This window comes from Pipistrellus hanaki, assembly GCF_964339955.1.
Source record: "Pipistrellus hanaki genome assembly, chromosome: 1".
NCBI lineage: Eukaryota > Metazoa > Chordata > Mammalia > Chiroptera > Vespertilionidae > Pipistrellus > Pipistrellus hanaki.
The window spans coordinates 181,627,763-181,654,983 of NC_140503.1; the positions used below are offsets into that span (position 1 = coordinate 181,627,763).

General features: G+C 39.5%; 1 protein-coding gene across 2 annotated transcripts in view; it reads left to right on the plus strand.

Moving 5' to 3' along the window:
* Positions 1–27,221, plus strand: part of SCFD2 (sec1 family domain containing 2) — a 318,795-nt gene that overhangs the window by 168,141 nt on the left and 123,433 nt on the right. The window contains exon 6 of one of the 2 annotated variants that reach the window (XM_084899937.1): positions 9,176–9,652. The exons of the other annotated variant lie outside the window; for it this stretch is intronic. Within the exon in view, the coding sequence (XP_084756063.1) occupies positions 9,176–9,204 (29 nt within the window). The 3' untranslated portion in view covers positions 9,205–9,652. Of the gene's footprint in view, positions 1–9,175; positions 9,653–27,221 lie in introns of those variants that run through there. 2 annotated transcript variants of the gene reach the window in all.

Genomic DNA, 27,221 nt, shown 5'->3' on the forward strand with positions numbered 1-27,221 from the left:
TGAACATGATGGTATTTAGGACCTCTTTTACAGTCTTAAAAATAATTGCGAAATCCCAAAGGGCTTTGTTCATCAATTCATGTATCTCTAACTGTTTATCTATTACAAATTAAACATGATAATAATCCATTACATATTAACATGGTAACATATCTTTATAAGAAATAGCCAGCCGTTCCACAGAAGTTACATGTGTAGTGAGTGACATTGTTTGAAAGATTTGCGTATTTCTTTAATGTCTCGCTCAATAGAAGACAGGTGGATTCTCATCACATGTCAGGTAGCCACTGCTTACTCATGAGAGAATGAGAATGAAAAAGACAAATAATATATCATGCCACATATCTAGATTTTGAAGCCCTTCGTGGATCAGAGGCTGGCCCATAGGCCCTCCCCAACAGTCCTGGGATAACTTTGAAATAATCCAGAGCACAGTCTCTTTCATAGAGGAAGTGAAATTAGCTGGGGCCCTCGTTTTTCAGCATTCTGACCTAATTGGACAAAGATCCAAGCCAAAAGACTCAGTTAAGAGCAGCATGTTGCTTTCCTTTTTGATAATCGTTTTGAACTTAAGACTGCAAATTAGAATCACTTGAGGAGTTTTCAAACTGTTGGTGCCTGATCCCGCCTCCAGAGATTCTGATGTCATTGGCCAGAGGTGTGGCCTGAGAATAACAATTTTTAAAGCTTTTCAGGTGACTCCATTGTACAGCCAGTCCACTGCTCTATGGACTGTGTCCTGAAATTCTGCATACATTCAAAATAGCCATTTCCCTTGGACATTATGTATATTTGAACCAAAGATACAGTCAACTATCTTTGTAGTTGACTGACTGACTTGTATATTGAAAATGTGTATTATGCTGAAACGGGTTTGGCTCTGTGGTAGAGCGTCAGCCTGCAAACTGAAAGGTCCCAGGTTCGATTCCGGTCAAGGGCATGTACCTTGGTTGCGGGCACATCCCCAGTAGGGGGTGTGCAAGAGGCAGCTGATCGATGATTCTCTGTCATCGGTGTTTCTAACTCTCTATCCCTCTCTCTTCCTCTCTGTAAAAAATCAATAAAATATATTTAAAAAAGAAAAAAAGAAAGAAAACATGTATCATTTTTGTTTTACTAAATATAACATTCATTCAGATCTTTTTAAAGATAAATGAATCTCCTGTTCTGCCCCTCACACAGTTACATAGAAACAAAGTTTTATATTACCTATAAATAAAATAGGACTTATATTATTTAAATAATCTATTTAATAGCATGGAATACTAAAATGACCATCTCTCTGTCTTAGCATTGTTATTTAAAGTAGATAGTTAAAATTAATCATACTTGTAATCAGATGTGTAATGAACTAAGTTGGTAATAAATTCAAATGCCTCTTAAAAATCAGATTGTATCTCCTAACATCGGGTGTGCTGGGAAGTGAGCGCTGAGGATGGTGGGAGGTTCTCTTGCTCCAATGGCTTATACTGACAGAGCTGAGTGCTTTCTGCCCTCAGCTGTCTTCACTCTGTAAGCTGGAGTCAAGTGTCTGTTAGTCACTGATGCCTTCAGCTGTTCAATGCTCGTGTTGATAACTTGACTTTGGGGCTGCTAACACTGCACGAGGTATCTGTGACTTCATTCTTATGCCCATCGCATTGGAACACTAATGAGAGGCCTCTCGCTGCCCTCCCTCCCAGCCTGGAATGGCACATACCTTCTCCGTGCCTTAATGAGAGAACTCCAGGTGCCGGATATTTTTGTCTTTATCAGCTCTACCTCACTTTCCTTCTTTCCCCAGAGTCTCCTTTCATGTCCTCATTAATTCCCTTCCTTCTCCATCTTTCAGTATCCCGGCTCTGTACCCATAGTCTTCACCTTTCATCCCTGTGTTCCAAAATACACTCGAATCCAAACCTGAAGGAGATGGAGGCAAGTCTAGAAACATGAGTGATTAGTGGCTGAAAGTGGTCCTCTACTAGAGATGCTGAACAATTAGAAACACACAATATATTACGGAAAATCCTGTCTCTAGGAGGGAGTCACGAGAGTTCACACTACTTGTTATTGTTCAAATTGTATTTCACGTTTGATTCTGCAATTTAATTGAATAATATTTAGAAAAAAATATTAGCTGTAAACCCCTTTATTCTGGGTAAAACAAAAACAGCACTTTCCTGTGAAATCTGTTCCTTTTCCTCATGTCCAGGAGCTGTCATTTCTTAGAGGCCAAGCTATACAGCTCACATGAACATTTCAGAGATGTTGATAAAGCTGCACTGTGGCCGAGGCTGAGTGGCGGGGATTTGCTGGAAGAATGGACATCCCTTGCGTCGTCACCTGAGGTCATTAAATTGATTTACTCTAGGTCCACTGGCTGTATTTGAATGCAGCTTAGCTGTGCAAGCACAAGGCCCCATTGTGTAATACAGGCCATGCATTGTTATTTTTCTGGGCCTGTCGGTATAAAAAATGTGTCTGTTTGCCTTCCTCTATGACCTAAAAAAAAAAATGTTCAGGCTCTATTATAGGGTAGCAGAACACCTTAGAAATGTTGGTTTTGGAAGGTACCTTGAGGAATAACCTATATTAAAAAAAATCTGGCAACATAATTTGGTAAAGATGCCAGGGATACACATGCTCATTTGGGGCACTCTTATTACCCTTCCTTTTCGGTTAAGTACTGGGACTAGGAGGGAACCACAGAAAGAGTCTCCAAGAGTCTGACGGTGGTCTGCTGTGGCCAGAGAGGGCATTTTCACTGCAGCCAGTGGGAGAGAGGCCAAGCAAATGGGCACATGTTCCAATACCCAGAACCCTGGGAAGCCACGCTAACTATACTGTGTCCAAGGTTTGCCCAAAATAAACCAGGTGGCATTCAGCTCGCCAGGGCGTGTAGTATAATGTTCGTTGTGGGTTGTTGCAGGACCCATGAGTTCGTCATACGATTCTGGGGAGTCCTGGTGTTTTCTTTTTTCTCTACTCCTTTTTTTTTCTTTTTGGAATGTGACCGTTGGTAGCCATTTCTTCAGATCTGTCTTCTTGTGGGTTCCTCTAGGGTGGTTCTGTTTTATCCTAGCTGGTACTGAGATGAATACCTTATAGGAATTCGCCAGGCAGCTTCACATGTGGCTTTATAACGGGCCTATTTTTAGGCTACTTTCCATACCTCTGGGACTCCCAGCCATTCCGTCCCAAGGGTAAGTCTCCAGCTGTGGACGTTTAAATGCTACAAGTGGACAAGGGGAGAGAGGCTGTGTCACTCTTCTGCCTCTCACCCTACCATATGGGCTTCTGAGCCTCACAATCTGGAGTCCCCCAGGCCTGGATTAGAGTCTGAACCCTCCGCATCCTGTCTGAGTGACCTCCAGCAAGCTACTTACCCTCTCGGAGCCCCAGTTTCCTACTAAGTAAAACAGAAATTAATAGCAGACCTTCAAGAGATTGCTTTGAAGATTAAATCAGATAATGGATGCAAATTGCCTAGTAGATAGTAAGCATTCAATGAATGTTAGATATTGCAATCAGCTCTTATTACTGCTATTACTCTGAAAATCCTGATCTAACTCATGCCCTGCAACCCACAAACACAAACTCCAAATTATTGTCATTGCCACTTCTCTCCCCTTAATCTGTGAAATTTATCTCGTTAAAGTTGAAGTTTTTTTTTTTAACTTTTATTTTGAATACTAAGCTATTCGTTTTGATTCTTTACTGCATCCCTGGCTTCTTATACTCTAAAAGGTTTTAGTTTCTTTAAACTAAACACTGGTTAAGATATCCTCTTATTATATGTTTTCCTGTGTATTTTTTAATTCAAGCTCAGCAAATATTTATCAAGCACTTTCTGTGTGCTAGGTACCATGCTAGGAGCTAAGGATACAGAGCTGATGAATACATGATTCTTGCCATTGAGGAGCCTTCATGGCAGACATGTAAAGAGTCAACTAAAACAGTAATACTTGTCATAAATGATAGAAGAGATGGAAAATACATGGGGGACCAAGAAGAAGATGTTCCTGACTCTGCCCCAGAGAGGCCAGGGGGTCTTCAAGGGGCAAAAGGGAGCATGCCCTGGGGAAGAGAGGTGTCAGGCAGTCAGCAGGCTCACTCCTCTCCAGGCAGAGGGAGGAGCAGATGCAAAGGCATGGAGGTCAATAAGGGAATGGCGTGTCTAGAGAACCAAGAGCCCGGAGCCTAATGTACAAGTGTGGGCACTAGGGGCTGAGATGAGGGAGTCCGGAGGGGCTAGGTTACAAAACGCTTTGTAGTCATACTTGAGAAATTGAGACTTGATCCTGTGGACTGTGATAGAGCCATTGCAGGCCTTTCAGCAGTGGAGTACCTGTTTTGTGTGTTTTTTTTTCATTGAAGTACCACTTACATAGAGTAAAGTGCATAAGTGATAAGTCTGTGACCTAATGAACTTTTCACTTATATGCACCTGGGTGTATATGGGATACTACCAGCAGCTCCCTGCACATCCTGTCATCCGTCCTCCTAGAAGTAGCCACCATTCTGACCTCTGTAACCATATGTTAGTTTTGCCAGTTTTATATAACTGGTTTTGTGCAGTGTGTGCTCTTTTGTGTCTAGCTTGTTTTGGTCAACATTTTGCCTGTGAGGCCATCCATGTTGCTGCATGTAGCAGTCACCTGTTCCTTTTTTTCCCAAAAAAAATATTTTTATTGATTTCAGAGAGTAAGGAAGAGAGAAACAGAAACATCAATGATGAGAGAGAATGACTGGTTGCCTCCTGCACACTTCTCACTGGGGACTGACCCGCAACCCGGACGTGTGCCCTTGACCAGAATCAAACCTGGGACTCTTCAGTCTGCAGGTCGACACTCTATCCACTGAGCCAAACCAACTAGGATATCTGTTCCTTTTTGAATGCTGCATAGTTTTTACTGTATGGTCACTTGTGACCACTGGTTTGTTCATTTTGTAATTGTTGACCTAAAGTTTCTGAAAGTGCAAAGGCCCTAATGTGGGAGGAAACCCTCGAAGTTCCAGAAACTAAAAGAACATTGGTGTATTTGGAATGAAGAAGGAAAGGAGGCAGAGCTGGAGTTGGAGGTATATGCAGTGACCCAATCACGTTAGAGCTTGTGTGTCTTACATAGAAAATTGAGGTACAGTGGGGAGCACGATAAATAAATGTGGTTTCTGCCCCAGGGAGCTTGTAGTTTGAATAAGAGACAGTCAGAATAAAGCAATCACACAAATGGATATTTAACCATAAGATTGTAATAGGGCTAAAGGAAAAAAGCTTGATGCTAGGAGAGAGCACATACCCGGAGACTGACCTCGTTGGAAGTGTCTAGGAGGGCCTCTCTAAGGAAGAGTTGGGTAAGCTGCCATCTGACAGGTGGCAGGGAGGGGAGAGACAGCTCTTGGAGGGAGCAAGAAGGAATCTAAGGATCTGAAGAAAGCATGGCTGAAGTCCATGGAGAATGGAGAGACAGGAGTCAGACGATCCATAGGCTGTGGGCCGTGAAAGGAAAACATTTGGGAACTAAAGCAGTGGGGAGCCATTGAAGGATTTTCAGCCTAGGAGTAACATAACCATATCTATTGTATAAAACACTGGCCTTGGTGTGGAAAATGGATTGGAGTGAGGCTAGGGATGGTGCCAGCATTACCTATGTGGTTTTTCCCGGTTTCTGTTCTTCCTTCATAGCTTCCCACCACTGTATGTAAAACTGCTAGGATCTGATGGAAGGACTATCATTTTAAGTTCCAGACATGAAGATGTTATCCATATTATCGAAGAACAATAATTTAATCCAATTCAGAGCTCTCTGTCATTGTGAAATATTCCCCATGGCCTCTACTATCTATCTTGATTCCATTAATCACATTAGCTATTTAGCCAGACTGTTTCTAGCAAGATTTGCTGCCACTTAATCTGAAAGCAGTGCCCTAGCTGCCATTTTGAAAATGCCTAATCAGCACCTCATTTGTCCAGCAGTACTAGCAGATAAGCTATCCCACATAGACTCTTGTTTCTCTTAAGTACTGAGGTGCTTTTAAAAACTTTTTTTTAGCTGAAACCGGTTTGGCTCAGCGGTAGAGCGTCAGTCCCAGGTTCGATTCCGCTCAAGGGCATGTACGTTGGTTGCGGGCATATCCCTGGTAGGGGGTGTGGAAGAGGCAGCTGGTTGATGTTTCTCTCTCATTGACATTTCTAGCTCTCTATCTCTCTCCCTTCCTCTCTGTAAAAAATCAATAAAAATACATTAAAAATAAAAAATAAAAAAATAAAAACTTTTTTTACTTTCTGATTTTAAAAGTGGGCATAGAAACAATATTCAAGGTAGAGTTTTCAAGGAGACAATTCCTCCCTCCATTATATAATGATTTTTACTTTTGCATATCAATCAGTGTGTTTGTAGACTTGCACTTATATAAAATATATTCCATTGTCTTTTCTTTTTAACCTTCACATTAAGCGCCATGTCAGTCACTGGTGACTAATACTATACTTTCCCTCCGGAAGACAAAACAGGCTGGGCACTTACCGTGTTAATATTAATATGGTGGCTGGTCTATAGCAGAAGTTAATCAATATTTGTTGGCTGAGTCATTTAACATATAAATGAATATCTGTTCATCGAAGAAATCTTAATATGCTGAAAAACCAAAAGGAGAAAATTAAAATGACAACCCTTTCATGCTGATACCTGTATGATCAGTCACGAGTCTCTCAGGCCACAAACAAAGGAGAGAATTTACCTCTAAATCTCAAGTCGTTAGTTAACATGTCAGGAAATTGTGCTGTGAGTATTTATTCAGAAATATCCATTGACAAAGAAGTAGCAAACCGTGCGATAAACTAGTTCAGTGACAGTGCAGTGGTTCACTTAGGCCAGTGTTAAAACACAGGCAAAAAGAAACATCACTGGAAGGTTTTTAGTGAGACAGAGGCCCAATGAGTCTGAAGCAGGTTTTAGTGGAGCAGAGAGACAAAAGAGAGAAAGAACCCCAGAACCTGACTCCACTCCAAACAGTAACATCCCTCTACCCTTCCTCTCCATGTTCAGTCATCAATAGCTCTCAACATTAAAGGTAAGGTCTAATGTGTCTGTAAAGTTTCATTTTTCAACTAGAGGCCTGGTGCACAAATTTATACACAGGTGGGGTCCCTCAGCCTGGCCATCGATCGGGGCCTATCGGGGAGGGGGCCGGCTGGCAGTGGGGAGGAACCCTGGGAAGTTGGCCAGCCGGGGGAAGGGGCTGTGGAGGTGGGCTGGCCACCCTCCCCCTATTGGGGCTGATGAGGTAGCCAGCCAGCTGGGGAAGGGGCTGCAGGGGGGGCTAGACGGGGGAAAGGGTATGGGGAGAGCTGGCCAGCCTGGGGGTGGAACCATGGGAGGTTGGCCAGCTGGCCCCCCATCAGGGCCATCCGGAGGGAGGAACTGGGGGAGTGCACTCACCATCAGGGTGCAGCTCCTGCACTGAGCATCTGCCTCCTGATATCAGTGCACATCATAGCAACTGGTCCACCGATTGCTCTTGTCGTTCTGGTCTGGTCCTTTGGTTATAATGGTCGCTTAGGATTTTATATATTTTTTTAATGTACAATTTCATTTCTTTTTTGTTAAATTTCCATGTCATGTCCCTTTCTGTTTTTAAAGTGTTTGTAGATTAAATAGTATGTCAGACATGTACTATATAAAAGAAAAGTTAAGACAGGGAATCATTTGGGAGTTTAGAATGGATTGGTTCAATTTACATTCTTTCTAATGGGAAAACATGGTCCAGTTTTGAACAAATTGCTTCTCGAACAGCTTGCTGGAACAAGTTAAATTCAAAAAGCAAGGTTCCACTGTACCAGGAAGTCAGACTGACTGGATTTGAGTCCCAGTTACCCTGTGTGAGCTTGCTTACGTAAGCTCTGTAAACCTACCACTTTGGGCTGCCATGATGATGTAATAAGTTAATACAGGAAAGGAAAAGTGCACAACACATTGTGGCACAAAGCATGAACTCTGCAAGTGTTTGTTGCTATTGCTGTTGTTACTATTATTGCTAGTAATCCATACCTGGGTCACGGTACATCCCTCATCCACCCACATTAAGATTAGGAGTGTGCCGGATAGAGTTCCGTGCACAAGATTTCTGATGGCAATGCTGGGCAGACACTTTTGACCTCGTAGATGTGCTTTTGCCCTCACTGGTAAATTCCAAGACTCACAAAAGGTGATTTTTTTTTTCAAGCAGGAAAGTCCCTTCTCATATGGAAAGAAACAGTCTTGGGTTATATAAACTGAACTGGGTTAGAAGCAGGAATGCTACTCTGTTGGTCTCATTCTCTGGAACTTGTTTTCTAATTTTCACTTAACTGCTCATTTGGATCACTCTGCAAGCTAAAAGTGGTCCCCATGATATGCTGGTTTACTTTTACTTTTTTTTTTTTTTTGTCAAGACAATACCACAAAAGTTAAAGTGAACCACTAAGTTTTAATGAGACTATTTAATCAGAGTAATTTCAAGCCACCTTGCCCCAGAAGCCCTGGCTGAAAGCATGGACCACAGTCAGGGATCACTAGTCCACATACACACCTGAGGATGTGTTTTTTCATTGACTATAGAGAGAGAAGAGGAGAGAAATGTCGATTGGTTGCCTCACACTCACACTGCAGCCTAGGCATGTTCCCTGACCAGGAATTGAATCTAGGACCCTTTGGTGCAGAGGGCAAGGCTCCAACCACTGAGCAACAGCAGACAGGGCAAAAGAAGTTTATTTCTAAAAAATTTTAAATAACACAGAAGTGCACAAATGTCACCTTAGTTACCACTTCAAAAATCTGGTGTGCATCCTAACAAAGCTTTTTCTATGCCATATATATTTGTATGTTTTGTATATACAAAAGTAGAACAGTATTAAAAGTAATACTTATTAAAAGTCATACTGTTTTACAAATTGCATATTTTTACTCAACAAGATGATGCCTTTAACATCTTTCCCCACTCTAACCTCCATGTTTTGTTACAATTCTCTAGACTTTTTAAAAGACAATTATTACTTTTTCACTATAGATTTTTTCAATTTAATATTTATTTACAAATGCATGAAATTTCATAGCAACATGGTCAATGATTATTTAGAGTTAAGCAGGACTGTTTTCTTTTCTCAACACTGTTTCTTATATGTCAAAAATCTCCCTAATTCATTTATATTTGTTAGTTGACAGCCACCTACGACCTCCAGCCTAATCAGATGCTTTCATTTTGCTGCCATCTGTTTCCAGCCTCTTTCTGGCTCAAAGCCATCACTCTGACTTCACTGTTCACTGGTGTGGGCTTCATCTGATTCCCCCAGTGCCTGTCCTGGTTCTTCTGATCTGCAGTTGCCTTCAGTATTTAAAAGCAGAGCTTTTTGTATTTGTTTGTTTACTTATTTATTTTTTACTTCTCACCTGAGGATATTTTTCTATTGATTTTTAGAGAGAGGGAAAGACAGAAATATAGATGTGAGAGAAACACACTGGTTAGTTGCCCCTGCACAAGCCGAGTCAGGGATGAGCTTGCAACTGAGGTATGTGCCCTTGACCAGAATCGAACCCGGGACCCTTTGGTCTGCAGTTCAATACAGTGGCTTGGTTTTGTTATGTAAAGGGAAGTACTGAACTTATTGTTATTGAGTCTTATTATAGAACTTTTTATTATTATGGAACTTGTGATATCACTTATTTTAGTGATTTTCCAACACTTTCAGAATGAAATCCTTTTTATTCCACATAAATATTTTATGGAGCCTTAATTTCTAAAACAGAATATATAAAAATAATCAGTAACAGCAATGAGGACTTTTTAAAATTTATAAATTTAATGTAAGCGTAATATGATATAATGAATTAACGCATTTTGGTAAATACATAAATTTGAAATTGGGGATTATCGATGACAGTTGCAATTTTATATCAGCTTTGGCATCTGATTTATTTGCTATCTTGTGTTGGTTATAACATTACAAGCTCAGTTACACTGTGATAACAAATAGATCCTGAAATTACAGTGGCTTAATATAACAGAAGTTTATTTGTCATTCACATTAAAATCTGACATGGGTCAGGCAACCCCCTTATAGAGACCCAAGTGCCTCCATCTTGAGGCCCTGCCAACTTCTACTTGAAGCAAGCCAATGAGGCAGAGAGAGCAGGAAGAAAAGAAGAAGGAAGATATACACTTAACCAGGCTAGCCTCAAAAGTACACAAATAACATTCACTCATATTGGTCAGAATTAATCATGTGGCCACCCTAACTCAAGGGATGCTGGGAAACATAAAGGAGTTTGTCGATATTGTTGAGCAGCAACAAGTCTGCTAAAATTGCAAAATATTGCCAAAACACTGAAACACATAGGTAAGCAAATGGTTAATTTTTAAATGGTACTTCTTGAATATAAGAATACTCTTCAACAAAATATTAGGACTCTGTTATCTATATGACATATATTGGTACTTTGATAAATGCAATTAACATATAAGGATGCATTTTAATTTTTCTGGAACTTATTATTATATTTTATAATGATATAAATCAGACACTTGTAGACTTTCTGAAAACTGAGGCCTAAAAATGAGACCAAAGGAACCAAGACAAGAACTTGATTTTTCCTCTGCTCTACCCCCATTAATTCTCACACACATTTATGCATCCAGTGGCATCCTAAAATGAGTCATATATCTTGGTAAAAGCCAGGTTTGGTTTCATTTATACAAATATGGAAAGCATAAGAGTATTAAAGGCCTTGTGCAGTGGACATTACTCTAAATTCTACAGAGATTGCAAACTGAGATACTTGCAGGGACCAGACAGATAATAGAAATGTGACAAGGGGACCTGAGTCTTGCCATAAGGACTGGATGCACTTGCTCAACTCCAGCTGATTGTGGCAGTGTGGGAATGAGAGCCCAGTGATCTCAGATCTTGGTTAGTTTTTGGAGAAGTGTTTTACTATCTATGGCAATAAATGTCTGTAATAATAAAAGTTGTTGAAAGCACAGCAGTGATTTTATGCACTTCCAGATTTGGGTTGGGAAATCTATGGCAATTATATAATACCAACATGGAGTATAGAAAATGAGAGAAAAATCATGTAGCCGTCCCAACCAAGATCAGCTTTGTGAACCACATCAGGGCTATCAATTACCAAAGAGCCCAGGAGTCATCGGAAGCACTGTCCAGCTCTGCCTTCATTAGATTCAGGAGGTCTTTGCTCTAAGTATATTTGAGACCTGTTTTATCTTTTCGACATAGCCTATGTCTCCCTCAGCTTACCAAAGTGGAGAGTTTAGTGTGCCATGCCGTCATATTGAAAAGAGGACAAATACAGAAATAAGGAAACTCCTGAGGGCAGCATGTGATAGAAATGAAGAGCTGAGTGAGGCCTGGGAAATAGAACTGTGCTGTGGAATACTTGACCAGATAAAACTCAAGTATCTTGACATTTCCAAGTAATTTTATCACCATTGAAATAGTGAAGCACAGTTTTTGAGGCAAAGATTTGTGCATTTCTTAAGAGCTACATCAAACCAACTCCAAACCACATTTTCCATTTTCAAAGCTAGAGGCTCTTTGTTCCTCTCTTCTTCACTTAATAGTGGAAAAGTAAATTCTTGCACTTCCCAAATTGTAAGAATTGGACTGGGATTTATGGTTACTCACTTACTCACGCTGGATCACCTCATCTCCTGATTTAAATGCTGTTTTGATCTGCACAAGCATTATAAATAAGTAGGTGTAATGTGATGTTGATATTTTCTGCATAGAATTGTCATTAGAGCACCTTGACCCCATAGGAAATCTTTAAACCTACTAAGTATGTGTAATGCTTGTACATCCCTGTTCAATATGAAACATAACTTATGGATCTACCATGTTCACCGTCACCGTTGTTCACATCATCATCAATGAGTGTCTCAGGCATCCATACAACTCATACAGACAACATAAGGTGCAGCAGCACTGAGTGTCCTAGAGACAAGCCTCTGCCATCGGGGGTCCCACAGATGGTTGCACATGTCCATTTAATTAGCATGTTTTTGACCCAATAATAGTTTCTTCTGAGAGATGTGTTTTATATTCCACTCCACCCAGCTGCTTAAGGACCGCATAAAGTCTTTATGAAAAGGCACGCAGTGTATGTCTAGTAGCAGATTTATAGATTGAGTAGACCCTGTGGTTGCCTTTTCCCTGCCCCCAACACCAAATAAGGGAATTGAATAAACATTGCAAGCTTGAGCAATTGTTTAGGTTTGGCAAGGGTTTTCTCTCATTCACAAAAAACTGTATCAACAGCCGGGACTGGTTTGGCTCAATGGATAGAGCGTCGGCTTGGGGACTGAAGGTCCCGGGTTCGATTCCAGTCAGGGGCATGTACCTTGGTTGCGGGCATATCCCCAATGGGGGGTGTGCAGGAGGCAGCTGATCGATGACTCTCTCTCATCGATGTTTCTAACTCTCTATCTCTCTCCCTTCCTCTCTGTATAAAATCAATAAAAATAAAGAAAAAAACAACAACAAACAAACAAAAAAAACCTGTATCAACAGGTTTAAAGTCTTTTAACCTCTGTTTTCAAAATTAGTTATCATTTTCACTCTTGGTAAAGATCCTTTACAAAATTCATCAGTAAGGCATGAGTTGTTAAAAAAGTGCAGTGTTTATTGATAATGCTGCAAGTTCCATAATGAACCTGCTGCTAAGAGGAAATGAGTGAGGAGTATGCATTGAAAGAATGTAATGTGTCTGTGGTTTGCAGAAAAGATAGGAAGCTCAAAGGACAGAAATATTTATCATATTTCTTTATTTTTTAATTTTTCAATTGCAGTTGGCACACAATACTATACTAGCTTCAGGTGTACAGCATAGTGATTAGACATTTATATAATTTATAAAGTGGTCACCCTGAGAAGTCTAGTACCTATCATACATAGTTAGCACAATATTATTGACTACATTCCCTATGCTGTACCTACATCCTTGTGATTATTTTCATAATGGCAATTTGTACAACTTAATCCCTTCCCATTTCTCCCCAAACCCCCTCCCATCTAGGAACCATCCATTTGTTCTCTGTATCCATAGTTCTGTTTTGTTTTCTTTTGTTCATTTATTTTGTGTTTGTGTGTTTTTTAGATTCCACATGTAAGTGAAATCATATGGAATTTGTCTTTCTCTGTCTGATTTCATTTAGCATAACACCATCTAGGTCCATTCATGTTGTTGCGAATGGCAAGATTTCATTATTTTTTTTGTGTGTGATTCTGCTGTATAGAGCATTTTAAATTTTCAGCCAAAGTAATTGGAGCAAAATATTTATTTTAAATATAGCTACATGCTTTCCATTTTTCACACCAGCAATATTCTATAATGAAGCATTATAGAATCTCAAATTATTTCATTTTTATTGCATTGTAGGAAATTAAATTTTGATTTGAATGAACCCATTTTATGAAACAGGTGTGGTAACATAAAATCCAATATGTATTTTTTTTCTTTTCTTTTTCTTCCCCCCCCCCCCCCCCAATATGTATTGTTAATAAATAAAGAACCTTCTTTGGATAATTAACTTCACTCATTCAATATTTTATTGATTCTAGACAACTGATTTTAGAATCAAGCTCACCTCCTTTTTCACATCCTTTATGAATCCTCTCTCTGATTGTTACTTGGGGGTATAGGGGTAGAGGTAGTAAATGGAGAGAAAAAGAGGACATCTGTAATACTTTCAACAATAAAGTTAAATTTTTAAAAACTATATATTACTTGATTTGATAACATTAACTCAGCAAAGAGTAATGGTGCTATTCACAGAAATAGGAAGCCAGTGGGAAAATCTAGTACAAAAAGGCATATATACGTAGGTTTTCAGGCCACACTCCCCCATGGTGACTTTGCTATGTCCACATCACTGTGCTGGACGCTGGTGGAGGTGTGTTAGCAGTGTGAAGTCGCTGTCCTCTAACTGCCACATTGAGAAGGTAAGCACAAGTGTACATATAATTAGCTGTCCAAGACAGAATGAGATTAGGTGTCAAATAAGCGATGCCAAAGATAAATCTGGACACGGTTCAGAGCAGAAGAGATAGATGAAAGCAGCAGAGAGATAGGGAAAGAGCAGTGGCTCTAGGGTTAGATAGTCCTGAAGAGACTCTTATTGACCATTTTATATCAACAATATGGTCTTAAGTCACTTAATGTCACTGAGCTCCAATTTCCTTATCTGTAAAGTGGAATCAAAATGCCCTCCTTACAAGTTGTTATAATGATGGAATGAGATAATGTTTGGGAAGTACATGATGTGTAAGAGCCACTATTACATGTTATCTATAACTGTGGCTATTTTGATCTAGCAGAGGCAGGAGTGGGGCAGCCAGTTCTCATGTATATGTACTTGAACTTGCTCAGGGCTGCCATTTAAACACAGAAATTAGTGAGAAAACTGGCCCACTAGAAATTAGTCTTAAGAATGTGCTAGAAAACTTTGAAGTATATTGGAGTCAGATTACAGAGGGCCTTGAATGCCATTAAGAGAAACTCTAACTATTCTTTAGGCAGCTGGGAGCCATTTGGACGATTTTGAGAAAGGAAATTACCTGACGAAATTGGTGTTTTAAGACTCTTATTCTGACACTAGAGGCCTGGTGCATGAGATTCGTGGCCTCTCGGGGGAGGGAGTTCTCTCAGCCCAGCCTGCGCCCTCTCACAGTCCAGGAGCCCTCAAGGAGCAGGCCTAATTCAGCAGTCAGACATCCTTAGAGTTGCCAAGAGGCTCCTGCCACTGCCACTGCACTCCCCAGCCGTGAGCCTGGCTTCTGGCTGACTGGTGCTCCCCCTGTGGGAGTGCATTGACCACCAGGGGGCAGCTCCTGCATTGATCGTCCGCCCCCTGGTGGTCAGTGTGTATCATAGCAGCCAGCTATGCTGCCCTTTGGTCAGTTTGCATATTAGCCTTTTATTATATAGGATGATAATTGGATATGCAACCTAAATTGGAAATGAGAGTCAAGAGCAAACGATAAGAAAGAGTGAACATTTACTGAATCCCTGTGGTATATGTTTTATACCATGGCCTGAAAACCAGTTTCTCATTCCAAATGTGGTTCCCACTCAGGAGGAATCAATCAGCCTCTCTTCCTCTTTAGCAAAATGGAGAATGAAAGTGTAAAATTCTGAAGGGCCCAGGCTAGGGCAACCAGATTATCTTCTCTGATAGAATGCGAGAGAATTTATGGTGCTGGTAGAAGGAAACCTTAGGATGCAAGTTCTGTGTGAAGGGACACCTGGTGTTTTCTGTGCTCTTTTCTTCTATCCTTTTGTACTTAGAGTAAAACTCATAGTGGAGAAGACTGAGCCTTCAGACATAAGGCATTATTGCTACATCAAACTTTCCTTCCAGACTCATGTTCATTAGAACCTGACTGTTTTAAAATGATAGCTATTTAAAATAAGCTCTTCTGTGAACATGAGAACATCTGTAAGGAAATGTACAGAAGCCAAATTATCAATCTGAAGAATTGTATAAAAAGATATCTAGTTTCCTTTACCGTTGAAGATGGGCCAAAGAAAGACAAACTCATTTTGGCAAACTCCCTGGTCTATGGGACCTTCTTCAGACTCATGAAAAGATTTGCCAACCCCAGTGGCTACAAGTGGAGCAACCACAACCACAACTACAACTACCGAGTGCTCTTATTGGATTTCAGTGAGTGCCAGTAAATAGGTCTGTAAATGAGAAAACAGGAATTCTTTTTAGACTGGCATTCATTTTTCTTTTCGGAAGTATCTTTTCAACATGCTGCCCTGATTAAGGGAAATTCTGGGAACCATGTGACTGGAAGAGTCAATTTGGGTTTCCAATTAATTTTTTTAAAAATGTTACATTTAAAGCCTAACATTGGCCAATACCTTTAAAAATCCATAACACCACCATTTTACTTGCACTGAATGCAATTTTAATAAAAAAAGAAAACTTCCATGCTCTGTCTTAACATGTAAGTGGAATGTTCCAAGAAAATATCTAAGATTTAGCAGGGTTAGGTTGAACTGTGACAATATCTTCATTGTTGGATTATTGTCATGTTTATCATAGATTTATTTTGGCTTTGGTTGGCCATGATGAGTTCTCTTGCCTATACAGATATACATGTTTGTAAAGCAATTAGACATTTTTCTGTGAAAAGGCAACTTTAGATCTGAGAGAATTTAAGTGTTTAAAAGACTTAGGATTTGGAAGCTGTAGAAAGATTTGCTTTTACATGCACCTGAGCTTATAGGATATGTGTCATATTGGTTTGCCTTTTTCATTGGTTACCTAAAATGTTCTTTTAAACCTGACAGGCATTGTGATTGACAACACAAATACTGGCTCAAGGGGAAATTGTCAATCTTACCTTTAAATCTAACTCTAAACTCAGAATTAAGCTTCCATTTCAAATGATTGCTAAGACCTCTTTTTAAGTGCCTAGAAAGAGATCACTTAAATTCTGTGCTTTTATGGGGAAATACATGCATGTCTATAGCTCAAGACATAAGATTTATATTTCTATGATTTTGTATTATGAAAACATATATTTTTAAAAACTTTTTATATTATTTGAATATAGATATCATAGAAAATGAGAGTTCTTTACCATCCAACTATTTTGGGGAATGTTTCTCTATAGTTTGTTTTCTATAGAGTTGGCCATGATATATATATATGTGCAATATTCATTAAAGTGGAATCACCATATACCTACATTCTACAACTTGCTTTTCTCTCTTAGATACCTTTTGCTAGTATATGAGCCTACTATATTCTTTTCTGACAGGAATACTTCATTCCTTTGTGAGGTGGCCCATAATTTATTTGGACAATCCTATTATGGACATTAACATGATGTGGTATTTATTCACTTTTTAATTTATAGTCAGAAAAATTTACTATTTTTAGTTTAAAGTACTAGGAGTTTTGAGGAACAAATACAGTCATCTAACCACCACCACAATTAAGGTACAGAACTGTTATATTATTATTGAATTTTCCCCCACACTGCCTGTTTATCATCAATTCCTTTCCCCACCTTGGCCATCACTGATCTATTTCCTATTTCTATAGTCTTGCCATTTCCAGAATATCATAAAGACTGAATCATGGAGGATATAACCTTACGAATATGGCTTCTTCCTCTTAGCGTAATTTGTCTGAGATTCATCAATGTTCCTGTATATATCAGTAGTTTATCTATATTTATTGCTGAGTAGTCTACCATTGTGTGGGGGTGCCAGTTTGTTTACTAGTATCTGCTTGCCAGTTGAAGGACATCTGGGTTGTTTACAGGTTTTGAAATTATGAATAAAACCCCTTAAATATTTATGTACAGGTTTCTGTGTTAATGTAAGCTTACGAGGTCACATAGTATATGTTTAATTTTATAAGAAACTACTAGATTGCTTCCAAAGTACCTGTACCATTTTGCATTTCCACCAGCAAGGTGTGAGGGCTCCAGTTTTAAGTAACTAGCACTTGGTATTGTCAGGTGGTGTTTTTTTTTTTGTTTTTTTTTTTTTTTTTTTTTTTTTTTTTTGTGTGTGTGTGTGTGTGTGTGTGTGTGTGTGTGTGTTTAAACCATTCTGATAGGTGTGTAGCAGTATTTCATTATGGTTTTAATTTGCATTTTTCTAGTGACTAACTGCTGAGTGTTTGTTGATGTGCTTATTTGCCACTCATATGTCTTTTTAGGTAAAGTGTCCAAGTCTTTCCCCATTTTTATTGGATTATTTTCTTATTAAATTTTGAGATTTTTTTTTTGTATTTTCTGGTTGCAAGTTCTTTACCTCATGTTGTTTTGCAAATATTTTTCCCAGGCCGTGTTTGTCTTTTCAGACTGTGTCTTTACAGATCAGAAGCTTTAAATTTTGATGATGTCCAATTCATCATTTTTAAATGGGTGATGATTTTGTTGTCATCTAAATCTTTGCCTAACCTAAGACCTCAACCATTTTCTCTTATGTTTTCTTCTAGAAGTTTTATAGTTTTAGTTCTGATATTGAGATCTGTGGTTCATTTAGAGTTAGTTTTCATATAATATGCACAGTATTGGTTGAGGTTCATATTTTCACTTGTGAAAAGTTTCAAAACCTTTCAATGAAAAGATTGTCCTTTGTCCATTGATCTGTCATTGCACATTTATGAAAATGAATTGATTATATGTGTGTGGATATATTTCTAGATACTTTATTCTATTCCAGAGTTATGAATTTTAAAGATCTAACATATTGCTGTTAAGTTCATCCTAAGAAATGACACTACCAAATTTCATGTAGACCATGCATTTGTTTATAGTTTATTGAAGTCAAAGTGAAAGCATTTTATAGTTAAACTTGGGTGATAAAAAACTTGCATTATTTGAGGCAGAGTTGGGCAGTGGGAAGAATAAAGTTAATGAAAAACAATACATTCTTTGGTTTAAGTATTTTTGGTAGGATTTTTCCATAGATGAAGATTGGTGTTAAACTTTTCCAGATTCTTCTTAATAAGGAAAGTGTAAAATTACACAGTAAGTACCCCTTGCACTGAAACACACATGCACGTATACACTACACATCACACACCCACATGCACACATACACCACACATCACACGCACACAAACACCACACATCACATGTACATACATACCACCCATCAGAAGAAAATTTTATAGCTCAAAAGCATTTCATGTTTGTTCAAGCCTAAAATAATAGAATATTTTTATTACTAAAAACTTGACTTTTGCCCTAGCCAGTTTGGCTCAGTGACTACAGCATCGGCCTGCAGACTAAAGGGTTTGATTCTGGTCAAGGGCATGTACCTCAGTCGTGGGCTCCTTCCAGGCCCGGGCCTGGGTTCTGGTAAAGGCTTATGCAGGAGGCAACCAATCGATGTGTTTCTTCCCAATTGATGTTTATCTCTGTCTTTCCCTTTCTCACCCATTCTCCCTAAAAATCAATGGAAAAATATACTCAGGTGAAGAGTAACAATGAAACAAAACAAAACAAAACAAAACAAAACAAAAACACACAGAAAAACTTGCCTTTTTCTTATATTGGAACAGAGTATTATAATAGAAACTGCCTTTTTGTTGTTGTTGTTTATATCAATCAACAGGATCCCAAAGCAAGATATAAAATATGTGTAACATGCATTTATCAATGAAATGGTTCAAAAAATAACCCCCCTCTTACCAGTCTCTCATCTCTAGTTTGCTGGCTTAGTATATACTGGCCTACCTAACCCCCAAAAGCCCTGGTGACATTCCATCAGTAAGTGAATCACCTCTGTGGGAGAGGAATTCAGCAAACCTGAGAAGAGCCAGGCAGGTGCTCCCTCCTTTGTATTTAACCCATAAAATGCTTGACCGGGGAAAACTTAGAACCCTGGGGAAGATCTTTCTTTCTTTTACTTCTTTTCTTTTCTTCCTCTCTCCTCCTTTTTTATATCATTGAGCCATAGTATGAAGAAATTATGACATAGTCCCTCCGTGATAATTTAGTTGAACAGAGAACACATATATACAGAACATTTAATTAATACCATAGTACGATTCACAAAGAATCCTACAAAACCAAGTTTTACCAAGGTGCACTGATATATATAATTGACACAACCTTTTGTCTAATTTTCCAAAAACAGCCAAGTTAATGGGTAAAATTTCAAGCATATTCTCTCATGTTTTTTCTTCAAACTTTCACACTTGCTCCACTAGCCTATTCCAGAAAGAAAGAAAGAAAAAATAATAATAATCAGAATTAGCAGAAACATTTACATTTTATTAAATAACGTGTATATCAATTGTTCATCCTCTTCTACATATCACACCCAGATTTCCAAGTGAAGAATTTAAAGAACTGCCAAAGCAACAATAGCAAAGCAATCATGAAATTATAGACCCCAGGGCTGGGAGGGACCTCTCTAATCACCTTACCCAAGCCTGACAGGAAACCATCGCTGGGCAGGTTAGCGCTTACCCAGGTGGCTGCCTGGGACACTTCAGCTGAGCCAGTTCTTCCTGCTTAAAGAGTACTTAGGATTGTCTCAAAAAGGAAGGGTGTGTGGCCCCGAGTGACTGAACAGGCTCCAGAAGGAGACAACCAGGCCTGAAAGATGGAGGGAATGGGGTAGGCAGGGGAGAGGATGTGTTTGCAGAGCTGTGGAGCTTGGAGCACTCTGGGTAGCAAGTGAGGCTGGCTCACTTAGAGAGAGGTTGTCTCACTGCTCGCGGCCAGTTAGGAACCTAGGGGACTCTATTATATTGGTGTCTATTAATTCTCTCAGGTCATTGGGGTGACAGTGAATACATTGCCGTGTCAAAAGAATAAAACATGCACATCTCGTTCTGTAACTTCACACTTTTACTAGTATGGAAAGTCTGGGAGAGTTTAGTTACCTTAGTTACCATTTTCAACTTCAGAATTTGTCATTCTTCATTCCCTGATTTTCCATATACATAAGTTTGAAAGTTTACATATCATTCAGTTTCTTCTAGCGCCCCGACCACACCCTGTCCCAGTGACCTTGAAGTAGCAGTTGCTGTTACTCTGTTTGCCTAAAAGTCTTGGAGTGGTTCAGACATCCAGAGGCCTCCAGAGTGATGCCGTAAATACTAGCGGTGAGGAAATAATATGGTGGCAAGCCAGTACAGATGGGTGTGTAGGGCTCTCGCTGTAACTTCGTCCTGATATGCACAATGGGTAGGAGATAAATTTAGCTCTGGAGATGCCTGTCTCCAAGCATGGGCCTGATATCCTTATTTCCCATTTACTGCATCATTGCAGCACTCTGTCTTGTGGCTCGGTCAACAGGCTGGAGAAGGACTGGATCAGGAACGCAAAGGCGGGACACTTTTAGTTCTTGTGAAGTCATCTGTTTATCCAGTAAATATCTATCGAATGTCTACTGTGTGCCAGACATTGGGAACCCAAGTTTCTGCCCTTGTGGAGCTGCAGTAATGTCTCTAATTAGCAGTGAGCTCTGGGCAAGTTTTCCTTTTCTGTAAATGAAGGGCCTGTGCTTGAAAGGTTCTGAACAACTGGAATTTTCTAGTCTTGAAAGCAGAGAGTTCCTGCTATTACAGGGGGGAACTGAGGGCAACTTAGTATGGAGGGGGTTGCTAATGAAACAAATTAGCACAAAGAATTTTGAAAGTTTGTTTTGTTTTACTCTTTTTTTGTGTGTGTGATGATAACTTCCCTTGTTCTAGAACATTGTATGGAATTTTCTTGAGAAGAGGAAAGAAGAAATAGAAAGCTTTCAGTCATTTATACCATTCATGTTAATTCAAGAATGTTAAGAACATAATTCAGTTTACATAAAAGATTCTTTTGAAACTTTTAATATATGAAATCATCCTTGGAAAATCAAGTTAGTTCTATAAATGTATTTAACAATAAGTTAGATATTGACAAACTTTTGTTTAAAAATTAAACCCATCAACTCAATAATAAAACACTTTAATAACTGTTCTGTCTCCTGAGGGGCGCACAGCAGCAGACTGCATGGGCCACCAGAGGTGAATGCAGCATGGTCCTTGTCTTCAAAGAGCTCATGAACTGAGCAGTTTTTTTAAAAAAATATTATCTTTTAAACTCCAGTCTTTAGTATTCATAAGGGAAATATGATGCCCTTGATCATTGGGAAGAGGTGGGTGGGAGGTGTGATATCACAATAGAATATGCTAAGACAACTGCAGAAAACTTGTGCTTTGACTAAATTGTGGGAGATTGGGACAGAGCTGACCCCCTCCTGTAAACGTGATCTGTGAGTTTTACTTATGAGGCATTCTTTATTCACGGCACAAAGAATATTTTGTTTTCTCCAATGTATTTCTTGGTTTGGAAGTATCAATGATGTTTGACATCATTAAACTAAAAAATGTTTTTGTGGATTAAGAGAAATATTTGCTTTGGTGTTGATTTTCTAATTTTGGTGTAAAATGGATATCCCATCTGTGCTCCATTCATGACAACTTGGAAATAAAGATATTTTTAAGTGTATAAATATGACTTGAGAATTTGGAAAACTTTGTCTGGTATTTATATGCACTAGTGTAGATTTCTATTTAAGAGGTGGCCACCCAGAAGGGCTAAGTCACCTTCCTTTCTATTCCAACCTCCTTTCTCCTTTTCATTCCTTTTTTTTTTTTTTTTTTTTTTTTTTTTTTTAATCCCTAACTATGACAATAGAAGCTTTCAGCAGAGCAACACAGCAGGGTTGTGAAATGCTTATAGGTAGGATCAGTCACACATGCCCTGTTCAGCCATGAGTAGATAAGGTACAGTATTACCAGTGGGGAAAATGTACCGGTAGTCAGGATTTAAGCTGATGTTCTGGAGGATCAGGGGTAGGGGAGGGATTTAGAAGCTGCATTAATGCCTCTGAGTCACCATTTGTAATTATTACTAGAGGCCCGGTGCACAAAATTTGTGCACACCTCCCCCAGCCTGGCCTCACAGTGCAGGAGCCCCATGATGGATCGCCCCAAAGAGGTAGGCCCCGCCCACCCATCTCGGACTCCTCGATGGATTGGCCCAAAGAGGTAAGCTGGAGCCACAGGACCCCCAGGCTTCACTGCGTAGAGCCACGAGCCCAACCTCTATGTATGCAGCGTCAAGCCCCCCGCGCACCCACACACACATGCAGCCCTGTCCACCTATGTGTGCCCTTTTGCACACACAGCCTTCTGGTGATCACTTGTGGCGTGAGGGCGTGACTACCACATAGGCTTTTATTAATAGGATACCAAAAGAGATCCAAAGTTATTTACAGAGAAACATAATATAAAAGCAAGTGAAAATACCAGGGCAAAAAGAAAAGAAGAAAAATCATAGGTGTAAAATACAAAAACCAGAGAGGGTCCTATGTAGTTGAGATTGGATTTGGCACAGAGCTTCCTGGCAGCCAAAGAAAAAAGAGAACTAAGATTAGTTAGAATCTGATGTTATAGCATTCTGCCCACCCAGACTTTACCTTCTAAGTAGGGCTAAGTTTCCTGGGTTCTTGAAAATTCCTGCAGCCACACCAGTATTTTTAGGACCAAGTTCACATGGGTCCACAATTCCTTTTCCCAAAATGTGGCTTGGGAAGCTGGTGTCCCAATTTCCCCAAGTTCAGTGTTGGAGAGTTCATTGAATTGGAGTCACAATTGCAGATTTCAACTTCCCATCTTAGCAACACTCATCTTTTAAGGAGCAAATTCAACTCAAAAGGAATGAATGAGAAGTGGGGAAGTAAACTAGGAGTTCAGAATTATATGTAATATCACAAGAATTTTTTTTCTCCCTGGAGTCTAGATGTCTAGATCTACATTTAGACTCCTGTAGTCATGAGTCTAAATATTTATTGGCCTTTCTATGCAAAAAGGCCTCAAGAAGATACAACTACCCATATGTACCATAAATCAAATCAATTGCCTGTGATGTACTAAAGAGGTTTATGGGTCTTTCTTTAGCCTTTTGGATAGCATTCAAAAAACCTGTGGAAGCACTGCTTAATCTATAGATTCACCTGGCCCCATTCATTCGTCTGTACAATAAATAATTCTTGCACTCCAATTTTGTGCCAGGCACTGTGCCAGGCACTGAGATAAAGCAGTGAATAAAAATGTCAAAATCTCTATACATATACAGTTTATAATTATTATTTTGCTGTTGTTACTTAATTGTAAGAAAAACTTAACTCTCCTTGCATTTTTTTTTCCTAGCTGACCAATCAGTCTCTGAAGTATTATCTCATTTCTATCTTGATCTCTAAATTACCCCGTGAGGAAGTTTGGCAGGAGTGAATCGCCTTTTTAGAGACAAGGAAAAAGTTTAAACTTGCCAAGGTCACATAGAGCTGGGCTTCAAAACCAGGTCTCATGAGCTCTTAGGCCTAACCATTCTCTATGATACCATTCTCCAACTTATGTATTTTCACACCTCCAGTTTGGTAGATGGAAAAAGATAAGCAGCTGTTTTGCAACACTAGATACAGCCACACAGATTTCTCAGAAAACCAGGCAAAGAGGGAGGGTCATCATATAATATCAACCTCAAGCCTTATTTAAATGAGGTAAGCGGTCCGCTGGCCAACAGTTTGACATGCTTGTGCCCTGGCCATGTTTCAGGGATATTTTCAGGGCTACCTCATGGGTAGAGAAAACAGAAAGACACTGCATTTTTATTCCTTGTCTCTAGCAATTTAAAAAATTCAGGCCCCAAGTAAGAGAAAAGAACACTTTTCACTGTCTGTTCCCTTTTACTAGTATATGTATTTCTCAAAACTTAACTTACATTCAGCATCCTTTTCCAGTTCAACTTCCTTTCTCAACTACCAGAGATAATATTTTTTCTACTGCCTAAACCTAAAGAATAAGAAATTATAGTGGGAGAGCGTTCTGACACCACCACAAATCACTTGACAGCACCCCCAGTGGCATTAGCCATCACGCTCTGTGATACATGGACCTGTGGTCCCTCCTCATTTTTCACGTGCGGTGCTGGCATCCAGGCAGGGGGAAGGATTGGCCCGGTAATGTTTTCCATCTGCTGGCTTGGCACCAGTCATCAGAGAGAGTCACCTGGGTTCTGTCTTAAGGTCTCCGGGGCCAGGGCTAGAGGCCCTGCAGAAGAACAACTACCTGATTCATCTGTCAGCACTGTTTACTTTATGTGAACAAAACAAGGTTTTGCTGAAGTATATAAGAGAATTTTACTGGAAAAGAAAAGCCTGGTCAAAAGGGCCTGAAAATGCTTTAACCCACCATCTCTCTTCCTCTCCTCTCCCCCACATCTTCCAATTCTGACAGATCTCAAATGTCACCTTCTCTAAGGACCTTTTCCCAATGCCCTCACCCCTCCCTGTGCCCTGGAGAACTCATTCCGTACTGCGTCGTATCACCATTATTTATTTGTATTTCTCCCTTTCCCACCAAACTCTTCAAAGACAGGCATCGTATCTTTTAAAGTTCATGCCATACGGTATATTTCTGCTCAGGCAATGATTTGCCAGTTTAGAAGAAAAAGAACAAAAAGGTAATCTCTTTTAAACAAAACCTGCAGGAAAAAAATATATTGAAAGTTGTCATTATAAAAAAAAAATGATTTGGTTAAAAAACTTTTTCCCTTTTATAAAAAGTTAAGAGTAAGAAGTTCAGTGTTGGGACTTTCGGATATCTTTTTACAGACAATTAAAAAAAAAACCCCAACTGAAATATTTTACTGTTGAAAACCAAAGGATATTTGAATCTATTAAATATAATTTAAAATTGATCTCATACATTTGACAGCTCCATCATCAATAAGATGATCCAGTAAATTTATGCTTGTGGTTCTAAATTGGGTTTCTGCTTTAACTGAAATTGTCGCATTATTAGCATTTCATCATCTAAGTAATATATATGCTAGTCATGGTTGAAATTATTTCTGCCCTAGCCAGTTTGGCTCAGTGGTTGGAGTCTCAACCTGTGGACTTAAGGGTCCAGGGTAGGTCCTGGTCAAGGGCATATAATTTGGTTGCAGATTCGAAACCCAGCCCCAGCATGTAGAAGGCAACCAATCTACATGTCTCTCCCACATCAATGTTTCTCTCTCTCTGTGTTTCTCCCCCTCCCATCCATTTTGTCTAAAAATCAATGAAAAAAGTATCTTCAGTTGAGGATTAAAAAAAAAAAAAAAGCATTTCTAAAAGAATATAAAATCTTTCTAAATGTATCACATTGACGCTGGCTTGCACAGTTTAGGGAAAGGTGATGAGGAGCTATAGCAGCAATTCTGAAAGAAGGAATGTCTGGGACAAAATTTTAACTCAAACAAATGCCCAACCGTCTACTCTGGCATTCAGACTCTCCACACCAACTTTTCATCAAAGGGCAGAGACCGATATTCTTGATTGGCTGTGATCTGAGCAGTAACCTTCACACCCAGGCGCCATCTTTCAGTGCATGTTTACTATGACCACATCTGGGAGGTCTTTATGGGCCTGGCATGGCAGTCGAACGCATCACTTATGCCCACAGTGAGTCACGAGGCCATTTCTACCTACAGGGGAGGCTGGAAACAAGGGCGAGCCAGGTGCCCAGCAGAAGACAAAAGCACTCTGGGCATGACGATCTATTCTCTGAGATTTGCACTCATTTCTTAGGAAACCTGGTTTCACACATAGAGCAGAGGGAGTGGGCTGTGTGATACAAACAGAGCTACTTGGATGGGAACTAGCAGGACAGAGTGACTGGCTGGGTGAGGAAGTAGAAAAACAAGAACAGTACTGACAGTTTCCTAACCTCTCCCTGTGTCTGTCCCTTTTAGGCTCTGTGAAAATTATTCCTGTAAAGCAACTGGAAAAGGCTCTGAATAGTTGGTCTGTTGCAAAGTTGTTCTGATACAGTGACCCATTAACTCACGAGAGGCATACAAACTGGCTTTTCACATCCACTCTAGACCATTTGAGTCTTTAGAGAGATCACAGTCTGATTTGAAAGAGAGTATCGTCTAATTAATGTGAATTAGCATAGCAAGTACAGTACCATTATAAATACATTCAAGGCCTTAAATGAAGAAAAGTCATGAAATGACATGCTATTGTAATTTAGTGTGTGGGCACCGGAAGAACTATTATCTATTCAAAAATAGTTAGAAAAGATTCAACCAAGACAGGCTGGCTGCTAATGGCTTTGGCGTGGGAGGAACAACTGCACTGCAATTCTTGGCTCGGAGGAGGGGTCAGGCAGGTCAGTAGCCCAGCGTTGACCTTTGTGTTTGGAATCTTTCATATTGACTCACCAGACTGTTGTAATTTGGTGAGCCAAATGGCAGAAATGTAGACGGCGGTCTTTGCGCCTGAACTTTAAACCTCCTGAGTTGTTTGTCCTTTGCGATAATAATTAGCATTGCTCAGGATGCAGAGCAGAGTAGCCACCTAAGACCTACCGTATTAATCTAAATTAAATCACCGAGTGATCAGGAGAAAACTAGCTGAGAGGATGGGGGTGGGAAATGACATAGCACAGCTATATACCTTTGTACATCATTTATTTAGAAGTCTGTTCAGAGGTGAATTTTTAAATAAAAGTGATGTATAAGATAGACAGAATGAGAGAATTTCAGTGATATGAGAGAATTTCAGCTTATCAAGGGCCACATTCTCCAATCCCTTTAAATTCAAGTGGTTTTTTTACTCCTTATTTCTTCTCCTTATGATGAAGTAATACATATCTTTTTAAAAATTCAG